The 26048-nt window shown below is 52.2% G+C and overlaps 1 protein-coding gene across 3 annotated transcripts in view; it reads right to left on the bottom strand.

The window, feature by feature from the left end:
* The window catches only part of ERBIN (erbb2 interacting protein), a 149514-nt gene that overhangs the window by 25205 nt on the left and 98261 nt on the right, over positions 1 to 26048 (bottom strand). For all 3 annotated transcript variants that reach the window (XM_029058874.2, XM_029058885.2, XM_029058880.2), the window contains exons 10-20: positions 25193 to 25267; positions 23154 to 23298; positions 21522 to 21594; positions 17428 to 17557; positions 16732 to 16847; positions 14537 to 14606; positions 12397 to 12496; positions 6621 to 6742; positions 5920 to 6090; positions 4144 to 4326; positions 670 to 784 (exon numbers count right to left, since the gene is read on the bottom strand). In XM_029058874.2, coding sequence (XP_028914707.1) covers positions 670 to 784; positions 4144 to 4326; positions 5920 to 6090; positions 6621 to 6742; positions 12397 to 12496; positions 14537 to 14606; positions 16732 to 16847; positions 17428 to 17557; positions 21522 to 21594; positions 23154 to 23298; positions 25193 to 25267 — 1300 coding nt within the window. The remainder of the gene's footprint in view (positions 1 to 669; positions 785 to 4143; positions 4327 to 5919; positions 6091 to 6620; positions 6743 to 12396; positions 12497 to 14536; positions 14607 to 16731; positions 16848 to 17427; positions 17558 to 21521; positions 21595 to 23153; positions 23299 to 25192; positions 25268 to 26048) is intronic.

Genomic DNA, 26048 nt, shown 5'->3' with positions numbered 1-26048 from the left:
CTTCTGGCGGGCAGGCTGCTGGCTAACGCAGCTCCGAACCCAGCCGGGGGACAGAGCCGTTATTTTTTTATTTACACTAATGTCTTCCCCTCTAGACTGAAAGCTCGTCGTGGGCAGGGATCCTGTCCCTACCGACTCTGATATTCAGTACTCTCCCAAGCGCTTAGTCCAGTTCTCTGCCCGCAATCAACGCTCAACAAATACGACTGACTGGTCCATCCGAACGCACATCCAACACCCGGAGACAAGGCGGGACGTGATTTTGACCCTCACGCTGAAAAGCGGGGACCAAGGCCTTCCACTTCTACTGTGCTGCTGCGTAGACTACGCGACCCTCGGTAGGCATTCAATAAACGCTCCTGCTGCTGCTGATGGTAAAAAGGGGGAGGGTGACGGATGAAAGCTGGGGAGGCTACTGGATGTGTTTATCGATGCCGACGTAGGCGGGCAATCAGGCTTTTTCTTTCCACAGTGAGAAAGGAAATGGACCTCTTCCTAGATTAACTGCTGGGCGGACCCACAGGCCTGGGAAACACCGGTCGGGTCTAAATGGACATTTGTAAGTTAATGGTTTTCGTGCCGCTAACGCTCACTAGACGAGAGAACTCCGGCCGGACCGTTTCAGTTTCCACCGCCGCTATTTTCCATCCCCTGGCTTCACCGCCTCACCTTTCTTATTACTGCCGAGGGCTACGACTTTTGGCTGGTTCATGGACGTCTCGATCAGCGGCGGCCGCATCTCAGCCATTTTCATTTCTTCATCCGAAGAAAGTTCTTCGGATCCCTGTTAAAAGAGGGAAATGTATTCTGGCGTAAAACCCTCCCCGCCGCTAAACTCCCCCCACCTGGAAAGGAATGGATGCCACTCGGGAAGGAGGCAATCCCAAATTAAGTTCGAGTGAAATCGCATTAAGGTTGAGCGTGGAAACAACAACAAACCCCAACGTGACATACGGCAGAACCAAAGCTGCTCAAACTGAACAGAACAGTCAATGAACAGAGCTCACGGCTTTTAGAAACAGAGACTTTTTCCTGGCTCAGGCTGTGGGTTCGCCCGGCCGGGAAGCATCACGAACACCGCGTAAGCGAGTGCCGAAGCTGCAGTCCCAGGGCAGTATGGTCTCCTGGAAGAGAGAAGAGCGTGGGCCCGAGAATCGGGACACCCGGATTCTAATCCTAGCTTTCCGAAGCAGTTAATCAACAGATGGTATTTACGGAGCGCCGACTGTCTGCGGAACACAGCGGGGGCAGAGCACTTCACTAGCGCTCCCGTGGCTGGCTCTGTGATCTTGGGCAAGTCGCTTAGCCTCTCTGGTTCTCATAGAAAATGGGGATAAAAGAACCTAATAACCTTACAGGGATGCATGAGAATACCCTGAGTTTAGCTGATGTGAAGCACTTTGGAAAAAGAGAAGTACTGACTATCCTATAGACCGGGTATTATCATCATCATTGTTATTTTTAAAATGGCACCTGTTAAGCACTTACTATATTTCAAGCACTCTTCTAAGCACTGAGGTGGATCCGAGAAAATCAGGTCCCACACGGGGCTCACAGTCTAAATGGAAGATAGTAGGATTTAATCCCCATTTTGCAGAAGAGGGACCCGAGGCCCACAGAAGTGAAGTGACTTGTCCGAGGTCACTCGGGAAGCAAACGGCAGAGCCGGGATTAGAACCCAGGTCCGCTGACTCCCAAGCCTGGGTTCTCTCCTCTAGGCCACGCTGCTTATTACCATTACTGTCATTATTATTCCTCTGAAGAAAAATGATTCACTTTGTGCAAGGAAATAACTCCCGGTAACAAGGGCTTTAATGAGTTTCATGTCCAAGATCCAGAAGGCACTCCGACACGCCCGGATCTGCCCGGGAGCACATCTGTCACGACGTGCTTAGCCTTCGTCTGGCACCGAGGGCCTGTCTGGATTCGGTGCGGAGCCGAGCCGGACACCGACGGTACTCCGCGGTGAGAGCTTCCCTGAACGCAGGGGGCTCTGAGGGAACGCGATCCCCACCCGACTGAAGATGGGGGACAACTGGAAGACGCCGTTGGCTCTTTGCCTAAGAAGGAGAGGGAAGAAACCCACTCGGGCGAGTTTCGCCCTGGCCAACGGAGGACCCCCTGATCCTGAACCCAGAGGCCCTGGAAAAGCCCCCGTTAACCTCCGGCGCGGGGTGTGCTCCGAAGAGGCAGCCCACAGTCCAGGGAGGAGCCCAGGATGGAAGGAGAGAGGAAGATCTGGGGAAGAGGCGGACCCTTAAGGGGTCACCCCGGAGAGAAACTACAGAGGCCCAAGGTCGTGCACGTTGGGTGGAGACCCGGGGTGTGGAGGCCGGGTTGCTCTGTGCGCAGCAGAATCTAAGAGGGACGATCACACCGGGTGACGACAACTGCGCGCGTGACAACGCAGTGCGCGGGGAGGGTGTAGGAGGGGGCAGGAAGTTTGGGCCAGCTGTCTGCCCGTCTGCCTGCCCGGGGGGCGGAAGAGGAGGAAGGGGTGTCCGTTGTCGGTGAGGCCTTGACGGCCCCACTTCCCAAACCCCAGCTGTGACAGGGACAGCTGGGGGGGGGGGGGATTCAAACCCCGGGCTCAAAGAGCACCGGGCGGGCCGGAACCGGGACCCAGCGAATGAATCAGCTTTTAAAAGATGGGGGCGGGGAAAGATTTGCCGAAGGGCTTCAGTGAAAATGAAACGCTCTAAACAATCATTCTAGGGCTCTTCCCTCAAGCCCCCCAGGACAAAGTCAGAACGACCCGTAGGCTGCAGATGGTTCTAAACAAAGTCAAATACCTGACAGAGGTCAAAAGGTATCAAAGGGCGTGAAATAACTGCTCAAGGTAAGTGGCCGCAAGGCTGTTTGGAGAAAAGCCCCGTGAATGTTGTCGTTCTCCCTTTCTGAAGGACCGCCGGACGGCGGGCCCGGAAACACCCCCGGGGGCTCCTGCGAGGCTCCCGGACCTCTCCGCCTGGTCCGGTCAGGATGGCTGGATGGGCAGGAGAGAGGCGGGTAGACATCCAAGCCTTCCTGAGCTCATCGTAACTCCGTCGACCTGAAGACGTCTTCCATGGGAACACGGGCCGGGCTCCAGGCCTCTGGACAACATCCAGTTCCTGGCTGGGTTCATCACGACCCTTAGCAGGAAGCCGGTCGGGTCATTCGAGACCGCTCCTCGGCTGTAAAAATCTCCCCTCCCCCTCGGCCGGCGGACGGAGACGGGAGGCCGTGCGCGCAATTCAGCCGCCCTCTGTTTCACGGCCACGCGCCCTCCACCTCTGATCGTTCCGAGGGTGAAACACGGCCTTTATTTCGATTCTGAGCTCCGGTGCCCACGGTGAGCTGGACGAGAGGGGCGGACTCCAGGGTTAATAACTCCAAAGCACGAATCTAGGCTCTGTACCTAATTAACTGACCCTTTCTGTTCTTTAACCTATTTCTCGACAGAGATCAGCTCGGCGGGGTTTTAAGGCAATGCCATTCTCCGCGGTGCTCGGGTGGTTAGCCATAAGACTCGCTCCACTTCTGGCTGTGGACGCTGTCCTTGGCTACATCACTTCAGCTTTCTGAATCTCAGTTTCCTCATCTGTAACACGCAGGAGGTGGAGAATGTTATTTTGAGACAAAAAACCTCTGACCTCTTCAAAAGAAAGGGGCAGCATGATTTCACTTCTTAAGAAAAACATCACTCAAGGGCCCGCCAATTTCTGAAAAATGTAGCTCTGGCCAAAAGTTCAGGAAAGAGTGGCCCGGAGAGTCAAAAGAAATAAACACCACGGACCAGGCAGGGGTCGGCAAAGAAGAACCACAATCGAATCACTCGTCGAGAGTCCTTTCCCTTCCCCACCCCGCTCATTTGAGGTGTGAGAAATGCAGGACGCGGCTAGTCTTCAAATAATTTTCAACAGTTCTCCCTTCCTCTCAATTCTCCTAGCAGCCACGCATTTCCAGCCCAACCTGGAAAAACAGGTCCTTTGTTGAAAGTCGGCGCGTTCACCCCTAAAACCCGTTGCCACGTCAGCTGGGCGCCGCGAGCCTCTGGGCAATCTGTTTATTCATTAACAGGACATTTCCCACTCTGCCAAATGAGCCGCTGTGCTATTTCTCAGGCAAAAGCCACGTAACGCTAGAGAAACGGTCCCTTACCTCCACCGTGCCTTCTTGGCTGATGCTCGTTCTGGGGCTCCCGGGGGCTTTCGCGTTGGCATCGGTCTCCGGGTTTTCCGGGCTCTTTTCGGCTTCTGCTTCACTTGCCTTCTGCACACAGTTTCCCATCGGGTGCTGCTCCCTGTCTTCTGTTTGTCCTTTGACTGGGATCCCTTCTGAAGTCTAATAAGAGAAAAAAGCTCATGGAGAAATGTTTATGATAATAATAACGATGGTGACGATGGTTTGTTAGGTGCTACGTGCCAAGCACCGTTCTAAGCACTGGGGTAGGTATGAGTTGATCGGGACGGACGCAGTCCCTGGCCCACACGTTATCACGGTCTAAGGAGGATGGAGAACAGGTGTCGACTCCCCATTTTACAGCTGAGGAAAATGAGGCCCAGAAAAGTCAAGTGACTTGCCCAAGGTCACCCAGCAGGCCAAGCGACAGAGTCGGGATTAGAACCCTGCTCCCCTGACTCCCAGATCCGGGCTCTTTCCTCTAGGCCAGGCTGCTCCTGAGAGGCTCCCGGGAAGCACCATGGCCTAATAATGTTGGTATTTTTTTTTTGATATTTGTTAATCGCTACGCGCCGAGCACTGTTCTAAGTGCTGGGGTCGATACAAGATAATCAGGTTGTCCCACAAAGTGCTCACAGTCTTCATCCCCATTTTACAGACGAGGGGCCTGAGGCACAGAGAAGCTAAGTGACTTGCCCAAGGTCACACAGCTGGCAAGCGGCGGACTGGGGAATAGAACCCGTGACCTCTGACTCCCAAGCCCCGGCTCTTTCCACTGAGCCACGCTGCTTCTCTGACGCCCAGGCCTTGCGGGTAGAGCCCAGGCCTGGAAGTCAGAAGGTCATGGATTCTACTCCCGGCACCGCCATTTGCCTGCCATGGGGCCTTGGGCAAGCCACCTAACTTCTCTGCCCCTCAGTTACCTCATCTGTAAAACGGGGACTAAAAGTGTGAGCCCCATGAGGGACAGGGACTGCATCCTCCCCAGGGCTTAGTACAGTACTTGCCAACTAAAAAAACGCTTAACAAATTCCAAAATTATTAGTATTAAGCTTACTACACTTGGACAAAAATAAAAAAACCCCTTTTCAAACAAGTTTTACCCCAGGTTTATCCGATTATTTGGGTAGATCTCCAGGGGAAAATGAAGCCCCTGCTACTGTACTGCTATTGTTCTTGTCTATCCGTCTCCCCCAATTAGACCGTAAGCCCGTCAAAGGGCAGGGACTGTCTCTACCTGTCGCCGATCTGTACATTCCAAGCGCTTAGTACAGTGCTCTGCACATTAATGAATGAAGCCCTGGTGAGCCGGCGGGCCGGGGCGGAGGGGAAAGGGGTGCCACGTTTACGGGAGGAGGAGAGGAAGGTTTACAAAGTTTTGAGAAGCAGCGTGGCTCAGTGGAAAGAGCACGGGCTTTGGAGTCAGAGGTCATGGGTTCAAATCCCGGCTCGGCCACTCGTCAGCTGTGTGACTTTGGGCGAGTCACTTAGTTTCTCGGTGCCTCAGTTACCTCATCTGTAAAATGGGGATTAAGACTGTGAGCCCCAAGTGGGACAACCTGATTCCCCAGTGTCTACCCCAGCGCTCAGAACAGTGCTCGGCACATAGTAAGCGCTTAACAGATACCAACATTATTATTATTATTATTATTATCGAATCTGCAGGCAAAGGGGGAAAGGAGGCAGTCGTTTGAAGATCTGAGTCGGCTTTTGTCTGTCCTCTGTCTCAGCTGCGATCTGACGCGACTTTCTAACCTTTACACCTGCATCTTTTACTCCAACTTGCTGGTCTTCTGGTGCTTTTGAATCCTTCCCGGACTCTTCCGCTGTTTCCTCCTTTAATCTGTGGACGATGGTCTGAACTGTTTTGACCATGTTCTTGAGTTCGTCTGGGTAGGGGGTTGGATATCTCTTTAAGTTTCCCTCCTGTAACCAAAAAAAAAAAAAAGAGGAAAAAGATCAAAGTTACACTGGAGAGATGGTGGAAGAGTGATGAAAAGTCAGCCGTCAGTGGGACAGAATCAACTCGATTCATCTCGGTTCTTTGAGTTTGAGATCATAGGAAAAAGCAGGGAAGCCGGGCGAGCGCCTAAAAGAACGGCGGCTCCGCCGTCGACAAGGGGACGGGGGGTGGGCTCGGTGTCCCCTAAGCCGGTTCTGGTTTTTTGTTTTGTTTTTTAAACACTTCAGCAGCCGCGGCAGTTCACTCACGCATCACCGCTAGCCACACGGTGACAGATGTTCCGTCTCGGCAACGCGCCGATGTCATCACGTGGCTCCGCTTACTCGAAAGGTCTCCGTGCCCTTTGGGAACCTTTTTTGAAAAATCGGAGGCGGGGGACGACGGGGGGCTTGGGGGTCCAAGTGAGAGGCTCCCGGCCGCCGCCTGCGCGGACGCTCGGGAACCTGGGCCCCGCAAGAGACCGAGGCTCCCCCGGCGCGGAGGGAATACTGACCCTGGGAGGTGCCTCTCTTTCGTCTTTGTCCTCGTCACACTCGAACGCCACTTGAGCTCGTTGCTTCCTTTGTTCCTCCCACAGGGAAGGATTAAAGCTTTCGTTATCCGATACGAACATAACTACAGAGAAAAGGAAATTATTCAGGCAAATACTACGGACTGTAGTTCCAAGAAGCCATTTCCTACTCATCATTAATTCTTGAGGGCGTATCACTCATAAGCACCTGAAGAGTAAGGAACGGGAAGGGCCAGACAGGTTTTTCCTCCTCTCTCTCCCTCACCTCAAAGCCACTGGCCAGCACCATTGGGAAATTGCCTTATTTTCTTAACGTCGACCGCACCGACACCAATCGAGAAGGAAAATCCTTCCCGAATCCTCTCTCTCGGTCCCCGCATACCATTCCAAGAGGGGCTCTCTCATCCACCATCTGACCGTCACCGAACACGGCCGACGCTGGATTCGGCCAGGGGTCTGATTCAAGAATGACTCGACCAAGTTTGACTGATTTCTGCTAGGTCCGCAGACGGCCCGGGTAGCTGAAAACAGCCAACTCCCAAAGGCCGGAATTCATCATCGGTGGATGATTTTAACAGGCCCAGAGGAGGAAGGAGAGCAATTACGTTACAGCGTATACATAGCTAAAGGGGAACTGCACTGATTGCATAACCCATAAAAACCCAGGCATACTTTATTTGCCTGATGAGATGAATCAACGGGTGCGATGTAAATTACGTCCAGGCTCAAAAAATTTAAAAGAAAATTGCAAGTCCCCCATAAAATTCATCTTTGGAGAGTCCATTTCCAAAGAGAAATCAGATTTTTCCTCCTTCCCGAATAAGAACAAGAGACAGACGTTGAATAAATATCATAATGCTAATAACGTTGGTATTTGTTTAGCGCTTACTAGGCGCCAAGCACGGTTCTAAGCGCTGGGGTAGACACAGGGGAATCAGGTTGTCCCACGTGGGGCTCACAGTCTTAATCCCCATTTTACAGACGAGGTAACTGAGGCACCGAGAAGTGAAGCGACTCGCCCAAAGTCACACAGCCGACGAGTGGTCGAGCCGGCATTCGAACCCACGACCGCTGACTCCGAAGCCCGTACTCCTTCCACTGAGCCACGCCGCTTCTATGAAAATATGAAACCGTGGTAGCGAGTAGCTTGGACAGATACCCCAAGGGAACAAGGTCCAAGGGTGATAGGTGTGCCCCAAATAAGCTAGCTGAACCGACAAAATATACGGAATCAATGATATTCATTTATTCATTCATCCACTCACCCGACGCCCACACTGTGATAGCCACCCGGGACTGGCCCAGAGGAATTTCAGCCGATAGGCTTTTTTTTTTTTTAAAAGAAACCCGACAAGGGGCGTGTACTTAGCACCATTTGCCAAAAGGACCTTCTAGGACAAACAAAATTAAAACCAGATCCTGGAGGAGTTTGGGAGGGTACCAGCCACGCCAGACAGCCCTCGCCCACGCCCTGAGAGAAACCGGGCTGGGCGGACGGAAGCCCCACGGCAGGCACAGGAAGATGTGAAAACCCACGGAGAAACATTCATTCATTCATTAGTATTTACTGAGCGCTTACTATGTGCAGAGCACTGTACTGAGCCCTCGGAATGGACAAATCGGCAACAGATAGAGACAATCCCTGCCCAAAGACGGGCTCACAGTCTACCCCTGATGACCCTGCATCTCCCCCAGCGCTCGGAACAGTGCTCTGCACATAGTAGGCGCTTAACAAATCCCAACAATATTATGTACCTCAGTTACCTCATCTGTCAGATGGGGATTACGACTGTGAGCCCCATGCGGGACGGGGATTCTGTCGAACCCTATTTGCTGGTATTCACTCCGGTGCTTAGGACGGTGCCTGGCACAGAGAATCGCTTAGCAAATTTCACAATTATTATTCTTATTATATTTCTACGGTGGGGCTGGCCTCACTGAGGCCCGGTTGGCCTCTTCTGCGGCGAGCCGGCACCATCGCCAACCCAAAAATCACTGGGAGTTCCCAAGATGGGGAGGAGCGTCGGCTCTGCCCACGTCCCTCTTCTCACTGCCACTCGGCTCCCTCTCATCGAGACGCTACCCAGAGGGAGCAGAAAGGCCGGGCAAGGAGGGGAAACGGCGCCGACGGAATCCAACTCTGGCCGGCACGCAACCGGCTGCTCTTCTGGGTTCTGGCAGCACCCGCCAGAATTCAGTTGCCTCCTCCAATACTTCCAAGTTCAGCCTCTTTCGGCGGGTCGGGGGTGTGTGCCAAAACTCTTCCAGGTTGCCCGGGTCCCGCAGTTGGATGTGTTCCCCCCTGGGAAAATGTGTTTATGGTGTTTTGCGGAAGAAGGATTACACACCTTCGGGGGAGACCAATTAGAGATCTGATGGCACAATAATGAGAGAGTGAACTTCAAGAATAACTTCTTGGCCCAAAGCTGTCCACCGTACTCTTAGCTAGGACCCCTAGATGGTAAAATCATTCATTCAGTAGTATTTACTGAGCGCTTACTACGTGCAGAGCACTGTACCAAGCGCTTGGAATGGACGATTCGGCTTCAGATAGAGACGATCCCTGCCCAGTGACGGGCTTAAATCACTGCAGGCGGGGAATGTGTCTGTCGATTGTTATGCTGTACCCGCCCAAGTGGCTTTCACAGCGTAAGCGCTCAATAAATACCACCGAATGAAAGGTCTTATTCACTGTCCCGTCTCTGGGAAGTACAGAGGGGGAAGTATTACTGCCCCCCTCTCCCTCTGGATTGTAAACTCTTGGTGGGCAGGGAATATGTCTTACCGACTCTCTGTACTGGATTCTCTTGAGCGCTTAGTACAGTGCTCTGCACACAGTAAGCGCTCAACAAATACCACCGATTGATGAATTTAACTGAGGGGAAAAAGTGATTGACCCACGGAGAAGATCATCTGCCCCAAACGGCCCCAAATCCAACAATAATACCCCAAACATAAATTACGGGCGGACAGAACAGCACCGTCTCTCCGCCCCCTTACTGATATTAATCATAATAATGACGGCATTTGTTAAGCGCTTACTATGTGCCAAGCACTGTTCTAAGCGCTGATATTATTTTATTAACGAAGTGTATATCCCCTTGATTCTATTTATTGCTTTTTTTTGGTCCGTCTATCTCTCGCGACTAGACTGTAAGCCCGTCAACGGGCAGGGATTGTCTCTATCTGTTGCCAAATTGTCCATTCCAAGCGCTTGGTACAGTGCTCTGCACAGAGTAAGCGCTCAACAAATACTATGGAATGAATGAATAAATGAATGAATATTATTCCAGTGGGTACCAGAGCAGAGAGGACAATCTCATCCCGAGTTGTCTTTTCACACCAGAAGCTACTCAAAAGATAGACGGACAATACGGAGGCAACCGGAAAGAGGATAATCCCAAGAAAACTCTAAAAGAGGCAAAACGGAAATTCTCCTTAAGGTCGGACTCGCTGCTATCATTCACATGACCGGGGTTTGCCGGGGGCCGATTCTCTGACCAGAGCATTTGATTCCCCAGATGGAAGTTCTGAGAGTCAAATGAGTCTAAGGTGAGACTTATAATAATGTTGGTATCTGTTAAGCGCTCACTACGGGCAGAGCACCGTTCTAAGCGCTGGGGGAGATACAGGGTCATCAGGTTGTCCCACGTGAGGCTCGCAGTCGTCACCCCCATTTGACAGATGAGGTCACTGGGGCACAGAGAAGTGAAGTGACTTGCCCACAGTCACACAGCGGACAGGCAGAGCCGGGATTCGAACCCATGACCTCTGACTCCCAAGCCCGGGCTCTTTCCGCTGAGCCACGCTAGATCCCTATCACTAGACTAGAAAACCGATGAATGCCACCGTAGTGTCTTCTTCAGCGTTCGCTTCAACTTTCCTTGCTTGGAGAGCGGGGTAAATGAGATGGGGATTTAATGGGAGATTCTACAAGACAAAAGGAATCAGAAGAAACCATCCTTTTCCAGAACGTCTGATAAATCTGGTAACGTGAGAGAGGGTGCGACTGAAACCTGAAGAAAAAAAGACCTCGAAATGAGAGAGCAAGGCTCGGATTGAGCTTTCTCAAGCGGCAAGAATTAGGAAACACCGAAACCCCTCGGAGGGCACGTGAGGTCAGCCTCAATAGCCTGCCATCTTCCCTGCCTTCTCCTCTGAAATGAAGTTTCGCAACATTCAATGCCACGTCATCCTCCGCCCTCACCCAAGTGGGACTCGAACCTCGGCTCAAGGCCAAAGGCAGACGAGTCTGGCGGCGTTTTTGCTCAGTTCTCTTCCCCCCTCCCTTTGTGATCATCTGTTTCTCCCTTTCCAAACGGCGCTGGAGAGGGGAACTGTCCCCCTCAAAAAACTCCTGGCCTCGTGTGACCGAAAAAGCCCAAGTAGCTTTCCAACCTCCCCGGCACATGTCCGCGGCTGAATTACCCTTCTGTCACCTTGGCCAGGATGCTGTCGATCAATCAACAGCATTTATTCGACGCTTCCTGTACGCAGAGCGCTGTCCTAAAAGCGCCTGAGCGTCGGTAGACACGTTCCCTGCCCACGGCACGCTGACGGGCTAGAGGGGGAGAGAGCCGTTCATATGAGAGGGTCATTTAGGGATATGTACACTCCAGTGCTATGGGGCTGAGGGTGGGGTGAATACCGAATGCCCAAAGGACACAGATCTGAAGTCATCAGACGACGACCTAGGCGACGATCCCGCCTGTCCACAGCCCGACTGGATACGCGGCGGAAGACGTGGCGTCAGAAGAAACACCGCGCGTGGAGAGGCGGCAGCCGGAGGCGGCAGCCGTGGGACTCTTCTGTCCCGGGAGACTCTTCAAGAACCCGACCCCCGTGTTCTCAGAAAGCCCACTGTACTTCATGGCACTGCACGCGACGCAGAGCACTTTCACTTCCGTGTCCGTCCTCCCCTCTGGACTGTGAGCTCCTTGTGGGCAGGGATCGTTCTGACAAATTGCTCTTTGGGTTGTTGGTTTTTGGGTTTGTTTTTTTTCAATGGGATTTGTTAAGCGCTCACTATGTGCCAGGCACTGTACCACGCGCTGGGGAAGATACAATAATCAAGTTGGATTGTGAGCCTGCACAGGGCTCACCATCTTTATCCCCAGTTTACAGATGAGGTAACTTGAGGCCCCAGAGCAGTGAAGTGACTTGCTTAAGGCCACACAGCAGACAAGTGGTGGGGCCGGGATTAGAACCCAAGTCCTTCTGACTCCCGGGCCCGCGCTCTCCCCACTAGACCACGCTGCTTCTCGTCTTATCCTTCTTGTACTGTCCTCTCCCAAACGCTTAGTACAGTCCCCTCTGCTCAATCAATACCACCGACGGATCGATGTGGAACGTAAACATTTTGGAAGTTATATCACTGAACGGGGCCCGCTCTCTTCAAAGCTTCTCCCATCCCTGCTCAAAAGGGACCGTGCAAGGTTTCGCGGTCTGCTACGTTCCGCCTGGGACGCCGGTGCTTTCTCTGTGAGCCCCACGTGGGACAACCTGACTCCCCTGTGTCCACCCCAGCGCTTAGAACGGTGATCTGCACATAGTAAGCGCTTAACAAATACCAACATCATTAAACCAACGGCCTCTGACCCGACCAACCTTCTCCGGAAGTCGCTGTCGCGATCTCAACCAATTCATTTCTGGTGGACCCTCACAATTCCTTGCACGCTAGCCAAGTCTCTGAAATCCACCTAACGTTTCCTTCTTCGCTTTTCTCGGAGGGGAATAATCAGTTTGAATCGATCCTTACCCTCCTCGGTCCTCGGCTGCTGGGGGAACATGTAGTTAGTGAGCACGGTCTTCTGGGTCTCTGGATCGGTCTCTTTCTGAAGCGGTATCAGTGGTTTGGACTACGAAAAGAAAGGCGGTTACAAGGTGAGGGACAGCATTTAGTTGGCACTCGCTGGGCGCCAAGCACTGGGCGTAACTCTGGGATAGACTGAAGACCGGGCCCAGAGAAAGGGGGAGACGGGTATTACGGTGGCCAGAGAGGGGCAGTGACTTGCCCAGAGCCACCCAGCTGGCCAGTGGCAGAGCTCGGCCTAGAGAACCTGGGTCTCCCGACCGCCGCTTCCCTGCCCTTTCCACTGGCCACACTCTCTCCCAGGCAATTATTTTCAAATAACCTTCATCCCGACACACGGTCCGAGACTTCCCGGTCGAGGCAGATGCAACTGCTTGGAAATTTTTTTCCGCGCAGTAGGACCACGGACAGAGGGCCGACGAAACGCGCTGAACATTTTATCTTTATATTTGCCACCCGACGAAAGACAGCGTTCACAGAACCATAAAGCTGAAACATAAATCCGCCTTCATACGGGGCGCCTAAGGCAAAATGATAGAATACTGTACGGACTTTGGATTTCGTAACGTCTTTCTGACGGGAAGGGAAGGACTGGGCTGAGATCGGCCAAGATTAAAGTATATCCTTGAAACTAAAAACAAATTCTGACATTTATTTTAGGAATAGAACCAACTTCATTGTTCAGCCTCTGGCAAAACTATTTCATTATCCTCATGTTTTAGAGGGGAATTAATACCGCAGCCCCATTTAGCAGTGAGAACGTGTGGGTTAATCGTTACAAAGTACTTGGAAAATTCAAAGCGCCAAGTTAATGCTAAACATCTCTCTGATTTAATCGCCGACATCAAAACGCTTCATTCTGTGCCCTCTGAAACTACGTCGCCGCCCACCAGTAAAAACGCATCTATACGCCCACCCACGGCGAATAATCAGGACAAAATCCTTAAAGGGTGAGACCCTGGTATTAACCCCGTGTTAGGTTTGGGGAAACTGGGACCCGTTTTAACAAGCGTGCGTAAGGCCAGAGGGTGAATCGAAGGAAGAGGACTGGCGGTATTTTGTAACTGACTACAAATACTAGCTTCGGTCATTTCATGGAGAGAAGGAAAATACCAGGAGCCCGGAGGAAGACAGAAACACCCATCACGCCAGAGCGAGGGGAGGAGCGTGGACCGAAGGGAGACGGGAGGAAAATCAGGGAAGAACTTCGAGAAGAGGGGCAGTGAGTGAGGAGTCTCGAAGGGAGGCAGTGGAGATCCAAAGACAGATGTAGAAAGAAGAGGGAAATCACGCCCTTGACCCCTACAGAAGAGATCGACCAACCAGTGGCATTTACTGAGTCCGGTGCACTGCGCTAAGTGCTCGGGAAAGTACGCTACAACAGAGGTGGGTGACACGTTCTCTGCCTCCAAGGAGCTTACAGTCTAGAGGGAGAGACAGGCGACGACACAAATAAATAGAAATCTTCCAAGGAGGCCACCCCGGAAAGGAGAGGGAAAATGCCGGGGCCAAAAGGCCCCAGGTGGCCGGCTGCAGTCCAGGGCTCGTCTGGAAGTTGCCCGGGAAGGCTACTCTTTGAGGACAGTCGAGCAAAACCTAGCAAAATCAGAAATATGAACCTCATTTTCCCAGTTTCTCCAGGATCGTGTCGAGCGTGACTACATTAAAAGCTATGGCCGACTCAAGGCCTGGAACAGTACCATTCCTCCAATCCGACACTGGCGCGCGCACGCACGCCCCTTCCGCCCCCCCCCCCACGCCCACCCCCCGAGCTTTCATAAGAGGAAAGCAGACTGGACTGGATTTTTCTTCACCGAGTCACGGTTCTGTGGGCTGAAAGCTCCTCGTGGGCGGGGATCGTGCGCCCTGCACACGGCAAGCGCTCAGTCGACGCCGACTGATTGGCAATCGACTCTTTTGCGATAGGCTTCAGAATCTGCCCCCAAAAGCCAAGCGAGCTTGGAGTCTTCTGACCCCGTCAAAAAAGGGACATTCGGCTTCCCCTCAACTGCCTTCCGCAAAACTGACCGTGGACAGTTAAGTCGCGGCCATTCTCTCGAAATACGTTCAAAAGGAGAATACCCACCTGATTGTCGGAGAGCCACATGGCAGTCAGCTGCTGAAGCTTTGTAAAACTAAAGGGCAAATTCTTCAGCCTAGCGGAAAGAAACAAATGACAATTTACAATGGGAAAATGTAAATCGAGCGTGGGGGTTGAACCTCGGTGGTTTATTAGGCAACAATTATCCACTTGTAGTACATAAAAACTGCAGGACCCAGGAAGAGAATACGGTTCCAGAAGGAGTTACATCTGGAGAGACGGACGGGAGGAGGGCCGGGCCCCCACGCCGAGGAGCTCTGCCTGGGAGAAATGCAGGCGGCCCCTTGACGCTGTGAAGCAGCGTGATTTAGTGGACAGAACACGGGCCCGAGAGGCAGGTCCTGGGTTCTAATCCCGGCTCTGCCACGTCTGCTGTGTGACCTGGGCTAAGTCACTTAACTGCTCCTTGCCTCAGTCATCTCATCTGTAAAACGGGGCTTAAGAGAGTGAGCTCCACGTGGGACAGGGACCGGGTCCGACCCGATCAACTTAGAACGTTGCTTGGCACATAAAACACACAGGAGAAGCAGCGTGGCTCAGTGGAAAGAGCACGGGCTTTGGAGTCAGGGCTCATGAGTTCGAATCCCAGCTCTGCCACTTGTCGGCTGTGTGACTGTGGGCGAGTCGCTTAACTTCTCTGGGCCTCAGTTCCCTCATCTGTAAAATGGGGATGAAGACTGGGAGCCCCACGTGGGACAACCTGATTCCCCTATGTCTACCCCAGCGCTTAGAACAGTGCTCGGCACATAGTAAGCGCTTAACAAATACCAACATTATTAATAAACGCCATAATTATTATTATTTCTACTGGGCTGTCCTCTGCCTCCTAACCTCATTCTGAGTTTACAAGCCAACTGTTCTTTCGAATTGACTCTGGAGGCAGTTTTTGGTTTCCCAGCCTTGGAAAGTTAATGTGTTACGGCAAAGAACGTCACATGATCAATTATTTGAAAGGGCATTGGGATAAAATTCTATTTTGGGGTCTAAACTTTACAAGAGAACACCACCGCTTCGCACCACTCAGAAACAACTCATTTAAGAGCAGGGCATTATGTCCACATGTGACATTTTGGGGCGGCTACTACGTTGGGACATAACAAAAACATCAACTGAAATCAGTCTGGCCCCAAAAGATCAGGAAGCTGTTTTGGGGAAGCATGCCTGTCTTGCAGGCAGCAACTTTCCAATGCTCTCAGATTCAGACAGACTTTCTCGCCGTCCCGCCCTTCCCCTCGAAGGTCAGGGTGGAAGTGGGAAGCGGGGACGACGACAGCCAGGATGGTGGCCCCTTGGCGGAGGAGGGCTGGCTCTGAGAGTGCGGGGGGCCTGGTCGGAAAGGGCCAGTGAATGGCGGCCTAGGGGCCAAGCCAGTTCCTCTTCATGGACATGGAATGAGGATGGGGCCAAGGACACCAACCGGCTCCGGTGTCTTCCCGGCGGGATGACTGATGCCGCCGGGAAGGCTGACTCTGGACGCTGCTGGGTCCAGGCACCGATCCTGGGAGCCTCAACTTGCGCTGGCCCCCCAAAATGCCACGTGGGCCAATCAATCGTCGTATTTACTGAGCGCTTACTGCCTGCAGCGCAATGTACTGAGAGCCTGGGAGGAGACCAAACCAAATGGCTGTGGCTTTTCCAACAAGAAACACGAAATCCTGGGCGGGACGGGAGGAAGAGGGGAGAGGGAAGGGCCGGGCCCTGAGGAGATCCAACGGCCAGGGGGTGAGGGGACGCTCTGCCCGCACAGGTTTCCAGCTGTGGGGAGCGAAGCCTTGGTTTCGACCCACCGTTTTGGGGCTGAACTCCCAGCTCCGCTCAGCCCTGGTCTCCCAAACGTGGCAATTTTCAGTAGCACAGTGACATCACGCAGATCTGCCCTCAAAACGTCCAGAATCAGTCACGAATTTATACAGGGGCACTGGGATTTCTCCCTCCAAGCAATCTCAGAAAACCATCCCGTACCTACCATCAGAAACTTTTGACAGTTGCTGTCCGGGAAAATGAATCCTATTTTTAAACTTCTGCCCTATTGACCGAGGGGAAACTGAAGATGGGATTTCACATCACTTACACCTTTTGGGGGTGGGGGTGGGGGTGGGGGAGCAATTTCGATGATGAAAATGCTTAATTCCGCTCATCAGGGGTTAGCTAGACGAATTAAGAGGCTCGGCATCACGAACCTATTGTCGCTCAGATTGATGACTTTTAATTTCTGCATATCACCCATTTCCTCAGGAAGAGTCTCGAGTTTATTCGAATGGAGAAACAACACGGTTACATTCTTCCAGCTTCCAATCTGAAAGAGCCGATCAAAAATGATTTCAGTTTTCAGTGCGTGTGGGTAACTCGACCGTACCCTCCCGGCCACCTGGTACAGTGTTCTGCACAAGAGTGAGTGCTCAATAAACACCATTAATCGACTACTTGGCCAGGAAGATTTCATAATCGACACATACGACCTCTCCCCGATTTCGATGAAGAACTTCAAATTTAGAGCAGACTTTTCGGTCGTCTCTTTCGACATTTACTTTCCAACACCAATACCATCTAGCCGTATCTTCCGCTTAAAAAAAGAGCTCAAAGTGAAAAGACCTTAATGGCTGTAAAATTCCGGGCAGAAGAAAATACACCAGTAAAAAGAAAGATCAGTTCACAACTCCCAACCGGAATTGCACGGTCCAAGGGCAGTGCTCCAGGAATTACAAAAACCCACACAAAATCTTAGCCCAAAGCGGCACAGTCGCGCCCTCTAGACCGTGAGCTCCATGTGGGCAGGGAATGTGTCTGTCTGTTGTAGTACCGTACCCTCCCAACGCTCTGTACGGTGCTTTGCACACCGAAAGCGCTCAATAAATACGAATGGACGAATGGAGTACCTCCGGAGGCAACTGTTGTAAAAAATTGTGGTCAGCAGCGAAGGTCCTAATGTTAGTCAGCTGCCCAACGGATGGCGGAAAAGCTTCGATTTCATTGAAACTACAGTCCAATTCTTCTATTGAGATCAGCCTGGGAAGTGGAAAACGAAAAATCAAAGCGGGTTCGGAAGGAAGCTGACAACACGGTCGATCGCCCGCTCGCTCCCCGGGACCTACGCTCCGGCAGGTTCTCCGCTTCCCAAGCTTCCTTCAGAGTCGTCCGGCGGGCTTTCGTCCGAGGCACGTCCGCCCCGAATCCCACCTGCTGCTGCATTCATTTATTAATATTAAAGTCTCTCTCCCCTTCTAGGATGTAAGCTCAGTGTGGGCGGGGAAATGTGTCCGTTTATTGTTCCTTTGTACTCTCCCAAGTGCTTAGTACAGTGCTTTGAACACAGTAAGCTCTGAATAAGTACAACTGAATGAACGGGCACTCAATTTAAACGAAGGACACATCAAAGCTAACAAGGATTTCAAGACATTTGCCCAAATTCCCTTCAGGAATGATCGGTTCTCCTCGGGGGTGTCCCAGTCCTAGGGCTGTTTGGTCTTCGCAATTTGAGAGGGGACAAGGTGGGGTCAATCACCGATGATCTGGGACCACACAGATGATGTGGGAGAAGCACCGTGGCTTAGCGGGAAGAGCCTGGGCTTGAGAGTCAGAGGCCGTGGGTTCTAATCCCGACTCTGCCGCTTGTCTGCTGTGCGACCTTGGGTAAGCCACTTAATTTCTCCGTGTCGCCGTTACTTCATCGGTAAAACGGGGATTAAGACGGTGAGCCCCACGTGGGACGACCTGATTACCTTGTATCCTCCCAGCGCTTAGAACGGTGCTTTGCACGTAGTAAGCGCTTAACAAATGCCATCATTATTATTATCGTATCTACCCCAGCGCTTAGAACAGGGTTGGCGCATAGTAAGCGCTTTAACAAATACCATAATAATAATACTATGAACAATTCAACTCTCTTCCTGAAGTAAGCGAGCAGATACCTACACGGCCCACCTTCAACAGAAAATTCCCAATCGGCCCCCACGCTTTGGATTCTGTAGAGGACTGATTGTAAAGGGTCCCAGGGCGGTCCAGAAGGGTCCGGGAAATTCAGGGCCCTTCTGGGAGCGGAGGAGGAGGGTGCCATTTCACCAGCTTCGGTCCGAGACCAAACCAAATGGCTGTGGGCTTTCCAAAAAGCAACCCAAAACCCTCGGCGGGAAGGGGAGGAAGAGACGGGCTTGAGGAGATCCAGAGCTGAGGCGGGACCTCGAGGAGGGGAACGGACTACGGACTACGGACATGGGCTACGGACTTGGAGCGCGTCACGGGGCAGGTCGCTGTGCTCCATTCTCCTCTCTCCACGATGCCGGGCGCTGCTATGCCCCCGCTTCGCCGTTAGCCAGACCCTGAGCGGCTGCCCTTCCGGGGAGGGGACTGGGCTAGCTTGAGGGCGTGGCTGGGGCCACCGACCTCTAACCGGCCCGGGAGGGGGGGACGGCACCCAAGCCCTTCTGTTGAAGCGATGGAGGCAGGGGCACAGAGAGCCCAGGCTCCGGATTCTCCGGGCACCTGCCCCTCGGCTGCCACTAGATGCGTCCTTCGGATTTGGAATTTGCACTCACGCGAGGGGGCTAATTTGATACAGAGAGAGAGTGGGGAGGGAGGGTCGGGTGCCTCGTGGAAAGCTCACGGGACCGGGAATCAGGCGATCCAAGCTCGATCGCCGTGTGGGGCAGGGCCTACGTCTGATCTGATAACCGTACGTCTACCTCAGGGCTCAGCACGACACCCGACGCGGAGGAAGCGCCTATTATCATCGTTATTAAGAAGGGCCCTCGAGACCCACCCAAAGCCCTTCTATGTGTAGCGACTTGCTAGTATCTCATCTTCCGCCCCACGGCATCGATCATATTTACTGAGCGCTCACTCTGTGCAGAGCACTGTATTAACCGCTTGACGTACAGATGAGAAGCAGCGTGGCTCAGTGGAAAGAGCCCGGGCTTGGGAGGCAGAGATCATGGGTTCGAATCCCGGCTCTGCCACTTGGCAGCTGTGTGACTTGCCCACAGTTGAGTCACTTCACTTCTCTGTGCCTCAGTTCCCTCATCTGTAAAATGGGGATTAACTGTGAACCTCACGTGGGACAACCTGATGACCCTGCATCTACCCCAGCGCTTAGAACGGGGCTCTGCACATAGGAAGCGCTTAACAAATACCAACATTAATGAAGACTGATGTACAGATCCGTAATTTACGTACATTAACTGTCTCCCCCTCTAGACTGTAGGATTCCTGCGGGCAGGGAATGAGCTTAACAACTCTGACGTACTGTCCTCTCCCAAGTGCCCAATACAGTGCTCTGCACACAGTAAGGACTCGATAAACACCACTGATGGATGGACTTACACACCCTACTATTTAAACATTAACTACATACATCTCCATTTCCCCTTCTTCCTCCCATCTGGGATTTATTTTGCGTCTGTCTTCACTTAAATTCGACCGGTTGCTTCCAGCCCCCGCCAACCTGTGGGCGAAAGACCCGAGACTGCAGTGTCCCCGGACCCCGAGCCTGAGTCACACAAGGCACGAGGCCACCTCCTCTCACACAACCCGCGGCGGGCAGGCCACCGGGAGTAGCGTAATTCTAACTCCCGAGAACGAGAAATGACGGATACCCCTGAGCCGCTGGGTGCGGCCCATCTGCCGCAATCGTAAACGTTCGGAAGGCCGGGGGGATTTAATAGACGGTAAACCGAAAATGAAAGGCTCACCAGACGTTCGGAAACAGCCAACCTGAAAGTCTCTAAGGCATTTAAGGAAACGAAACCCACAACTCCACACTGTAGCAATTTACTTCAGCAAGTCTAGGATTACTTTGCTCTCTGGAGGTGCTTCGACTTTCTCAGGATGATATGGGTGATGTCATTCGAGGAAAGAGGCGAGTCTTCTAATCTATGAACTCAAATCTCACGCTGAGAAAGAGAGGACCGACTGATGGCTGACTGATTGATACAGGGAGGATCCTGCAAGTACCCAGTAGCCCGTGAGGTTTGACTTTCCAAATCAGATAAGGAAATTAGACGGCTTTTTCTCTAGCTCCTCTACTTGTATGGCCTATAATTATAACTGCCCTTAATTTACTAATTTAATGAGCAAGGATGACGAGCAAGACACCCGGGATCAAAATACACAGGCCGATTTTTCTACAGGCGCTTTGTCGGCAGAAACGAAACGAGTCGGGCTACTGGCGTCTACCACCCAACGCTTGCATTCTCCCCCAGATGTGATCTGAGATCAGAACAAAAATCAAACGGGGTTGGAACCGAGGCCGATTCCGTTCCTGATGGATTCCAGATGGGGAAAAATCGGCCGAACGAGGTCTCGGGATAAAGTGAGACTGTGCTGCCAGTGAAAAGGAGCTTGACTGAACTTGCAGGGACCTGACGACCTTCCTTCTGTTCCGCCCGGGATGCGGCCTAAGGCCCTCGGGGAAATATAGGGCCTAGCGTGGCCACGACTTCAACCTCTTCCTGGAAAACTAAGAGAGGAGTCAGGCGGTGCAAGAAGAACCCAGAGAGAGAGAGAGAGAGAGAGAGCTGAGGAACCCGAATCGCTCTCCTCGAAGAAGAGAAGATGGTCAAGCTGCCCACGGGGCTCTGAGAGGTTTTCACTGAAGAGAGCTGAGACCACCGGGTTTCCATCCCATGGCCAGAAAGGACAGGTGGGAACGGGCTCACCTCTCGTTGTGGGCGGGGAATGCTGTTGTACTGTACTCTCCCAAGCGCTTAGTACACTGCTTTGCACCCAGTAAGCGCTCAATAAATCCCACTGAATGAATGAATCGGAAACACCGTGAATGGCGACTACGGATAAGTAAAAGCTGGGCAGTAGCAGGCCATTCAACCCTGGACTGGATTCCCGAGGGACGTGGGTCCTTTGAATAGGACACAGGTTGCCACTCCCCTGCCTGAGGGCGATTGGGGAGTGTGAATCTCAACTGAATGCAGAGATAAAACCCAGGACTTATTAACAAAACACTACTTAACAAAATACTTACCCCCCTATGGAGTCCGGTAGGTACATTAACTGGTTTTCGTCAATTTTTAGTGTTGTCAATTTTTTTAATGAACCTGTTGTGGGCGGGGGGAGGGGGAGAAAGAATGAGAATAAGAGAACATGAGGTGGACTTCCATCTCAAAAAGAAAGTTGCACGTACGGGCAGCTTCCGAAAATCAGTGGTACTTTTCGCAGAGCCGAGCGGCCCTCTCTGTGTCACCAAGAACTAGCAGATACAAGACGCCCAGCGCCTTGTTGGGAGACCTTTCACACTTTAGTCATTCCAGGCACCAGCTGGCGCTTGCAGGGATCACGAAACCATTTGGGCCACCGTAGGATTCATGAAATGGTCGGGCGTCCGTCCGCTCTCCCCCGTTAGACCTTCTACCCTTACACGCTCCAAGAGCTCATCACAGGCCTCGACCCGTAACCGGCTCTTAACACGCTGACCGCCACAGAGGGTGTTTCACCCGTGCAGGGACAAACCTGAAAAACGGACTGGGAAGCTGGAAAGAGGGAAAGGAAGAAAAGCAGTCTTAGAGATCACCCGAGAAGCGGTGTGACCTGGTGGGAAAGAGCAAGGTCCTCGGAGTCGGAGCACCTGGGCTCCGATCCCGGCTCTGTCGCTTGTCCGCTGAGTCACTCAGGGGGAGTCATTGAACTTTTCTGTGCTTCGGTTCCCTCATCCGTAAAACGGGGATTAGGGCTATGAGCCTCAAGTGGAACACGGACTGACTGTGTCCAACCTGATTAGTTTGTCTCTGCCCCAGGACTTAGTACGGTGCCTGGCACATAGTAAACACTTAAATACCATAAAAAAAAAAAAAATCCACTTCTGTTAAAGTCCAAAGTCAGAGAGCTCTGACTACCTGAGGGCTCAAGATAAAAAGGACAGCGTGGACTTTTTACCCAGTAATTGAAGGCTTAACTGAGCTCACTGGAACAGACTTTACGTTTGTGACTTTCTTATGAAAGATGAGACTGCAATCTGGAGGGAAAGGGGAAGCTGCACCAAAAAAACCAAAAACCATAAAAAATAATCAACTAATCAACCCCTCCTCGGAACTCCTCCCTCGTTTCCTGGCTGCCGGCCAGGACCAGTCGCCGATGGGATATAGGGACCCAATCGATGAGCTCCCGCGGATGACCGCCTCCGCAGCGGGAGGGGCAGGGAAAGCCATCGGCCGAGCGAGCGCTGCCGTCAGCAGGACTTGCCCAAGCGTTGCCGCGGGGGGCTGGCACTGATGCTCAGGCTCCCTTGCCCGGGATGTGAAGGCCAGACGGCACGCCCGGCGATAAAAGGGAGCCCGACCCAGCGTAAATCGGAGCTCTCCGAAACAGGGCCGGTGGAAATCTCGTTCGCTCTGCTGAAGCGGGCCGGTCACTTTTACCTCGCACGCTGGGCTGACAGGTGAAAGAGTCTCTTCAGTTCAAACGGAACCAAGAGAAAGCCCGCCTGGTTCGAGCCAAAGGAATCACAATACCACAGTCCAAGCCCACGGCCTTTACGTTTCCAAACGTCTACAGCTAAAGAGGGGGGCTCTGAAGCCAAGATGTGTAGGCTACCTAGATTTCAGAGCTCTGAGCCACAGTAAGATAGATACCCCCGCGTTAATCAGAAGGCAGAACCAACCGATGGACTCCGGCAGTTGTTGAAGTGAATTGCTCGACAGTAGCAAATCCTGCAGGCTTTCACAGCCGGAAACACCTTCTTCAACCATTTCGATGCTGTTCTTAGAAACATCCAGGTACGTCAGCTGTTTCAAGTTTCCAAGGAACTGTAGGGAAGAAGCAGAGGTTAGGCTGATGTCATCTACCACAAACGCCTGCATCTTGGACCGGGAACTTCTCTAAAAGCCACACCCAGGTGGCTCCCGCTCTTTTTTTTGGTTTTTAATATTTGTTGAGCACTTACTATGTGCCAGGCACCGTACTAAGCGCTGGGGTAGAGACAAGCTAATCAGGTTGGACATGGTCCCCGACCCCCATGGGGCTTCACGGACTTAATCCCCATTCTACAGATGAAGAAAGTGAAGCACAGAGAAGCGGTTTGCCCGAGGTCACACAGCAGAAAAGGGGAAGGGCCGGGATTAGAACTCACGTCCTCTAACTCCCAGGCCCGGACTCTTTCCACTAAGCCACGCTGCTTCCCCGTTCCCAGGCAGCCTGGGGGGAGAGGGAGGACTGGCCCGAAGGACTGCCATGGGCCCCATCCACCCAGAAGGGTTCCGGGGTGGGGGTGGGGGGGACGCACATGACGACGACATCATCCTCAGATAGAGCTGGACCTTGGAGAAACTCCGCAACGACCCTGCGGAACCAAGGGCTCCTCCGATCACCAGGACTGCACTGGGTAATCCTCCGATTACCACGACCCCTCTGCTTGGTCTTGTACCCCGAGGACCCCGACCCTGGTTAGGATCGGGGGGTGGGGAGTGGAAGGGGATCCGTCGGGAGGGCCCCACGGCCAATGCGCGTCGGCTGATGTGGACAAGAAATTTTGGCAACACACCATCTGATCTCTCGGTTCTGGGGTGCAGGCTATAAACTGGATTTTTTTTTTTTGGTGGCCTCATAATAATAATGATCATAAGGATGGCGTCAAACACTTACTCTCAATCAGTGGTATTTACTGAGCACTTACTTACTCTCAATCAGTGGTATTTACTGAGCACTTACTGTGTGCAGAGCACTGTACTAAGGGCTTGGGCGAGTAATAATAACGTTGGTATTTGTTAAGCGCTTACTATAGTGCAAAGCACTGTTCTGAGCGCTGGGTTAGATACAGGGTAATCGGGTTGTCCCACGTGAGGCTCACAGTTAATCCCCATTTTAGAGATGAGGTAACTGAGGCACAGAGAAGTTCAGTGACTTGCCCAAAGTCACACTGCTGACAAGTGGCAGAGCCGGCATTCAAACTCATGACCTCTGACTCCCAAGCCCGGGCTCTTTCCAGTGAGCCACGCTGCTTCTCTACAATTCAACATAAGCCCACCACTGTGCTAGATGCTGGACAGAGGTAAAATAATCAGATTGGACGCGGTTCTTATTCCCCTTGGGGCTCACTCAGAGGGAGAGAGAGTAGGTACTTAATCTCCATTTTACAGACGAGGAAAAGTGACTCGTCCAAGGTCACGCAGCAGATAAGTGGGGGACCAGGGACCAGAATTCAAGTCTCCTGACTCCCAGCCCCCCGTTCTTTCCGTTGAGCCGCGCGGCTCTGCCGGAATGCTGAAGCACCCCAGGGGCGTGACTAGCTCACAAGGTAAGAACGACCGGAAAAATTACTTTTTGCCGAAGTACAGACAATCTGTGACGATGGTCTGAATGGCTATTCCATGTGCATTTTTAGATTAGATCGACGAAGCACAGAGGGAAGTCCGAGAACGGGGCCGAATCCAGGGTAACGTCATATGTAAGAACTCTTTCCGGCACAGAAAAACGAATATCTCAAGTTACACTAAAATGCCTTAAACGATGGCAAACAAAAGAGGACGGCAGGGGCAGTGTTTTCAGAAGCACAGCTGGGAAGGTAAAACGACTGTTTTACTTTAAAGTAATAAAATAGGGGGTCAAACTGGAGTGCTAAAGCATCTGTGTTTCTTTAGAGTAAAAACCCTCTAAGAAAGGTGAATGTTTAAGAGAGAATATTTAGTAACATAAGATACCTACCCCTGGGATAAAAGACAGTCTATTGCCATCCATCCAAAATTCTTTGAGCCCACTCAGTTGTTCAAGTACTTCAGGCTGTTTGAAAGTAAAACAAAAAACAGAGGGGACAAAAAGCCCGATTAAGATGCAGGTAACAGATAAATCACACCGAAAAAGCATCTCTTAAGCTGAATACTGAAGTGACATTTATTTTCAGAGGTTCGGAGAAAATGAATTGGAAAAAGAAGCGATTTGAATTCCTAAGGGAAAAATATGAGACTTCGTCAACCAGAATACGACTCTGTTGGCCCTACCACAACGAACTGCGGTTCCACGGGGCATTTCTATTAGGAAATCCGAAATACCTGACAAACCAAACGGTCCGGGCTAATTCCCGACACCTCGTAAAGGATGTGGGTGGCCAGGATCGACTTTTGACAGAAGAGACGACCAAAGGCTTGAGAGCCGACCGGCTGGTTGTCATCTGACAGCACTGCTTCCCAGTCACCGGCTCCGTCTCCTCCCTCCGGGTCCCGGCTCTGGGAGGGCGGCACTCTCATCCCCTCTTCTCTGCAGGCGTCGCTGGGGGCAGAGGCCTTCCCTGACTGCGCCCTCCTTTCCTCTTCTCCCGCTCCCTTCTGTCTCACCCCAACTTGCTCCCTTCATTCATCCCCCGTCACAGCACTTGCACATATCTGTAAAGTATTTATTTATATTAACGTTTGCCTCCACTTCCAGACTGTGATCTCACTGTGGGCAGGGGTGTGTCTGTTTACTGTCATAGAGTACTCTTCCAAGCTGTGTGACTGTGGGCAAGTCACTTAACTTCTCTGGGCCTCAGTTACCTCAGCTGTAAAATGGGGATTAACTGTGAGCC

The sequence above is a fragment of the Ornithorhynchus anatinus genome, chromosome 1 (assembly GCF_004115215.2).
Source record: "Ornithorhynchus anatinus isolate Pmale09 chromosome 1, mOrnAna1.pri.v4, whole genome shotgun sequence".
NCBI lineage: Eukaryota > Metazoa > Chordata > Mammalia > Monotremata > Ornithorhynchidae > Ornithorhynchus > Ornithorhynchus anatinus.
This window is presented reverse-complemented; position numbering and strand designations above follow the sequence as displayed.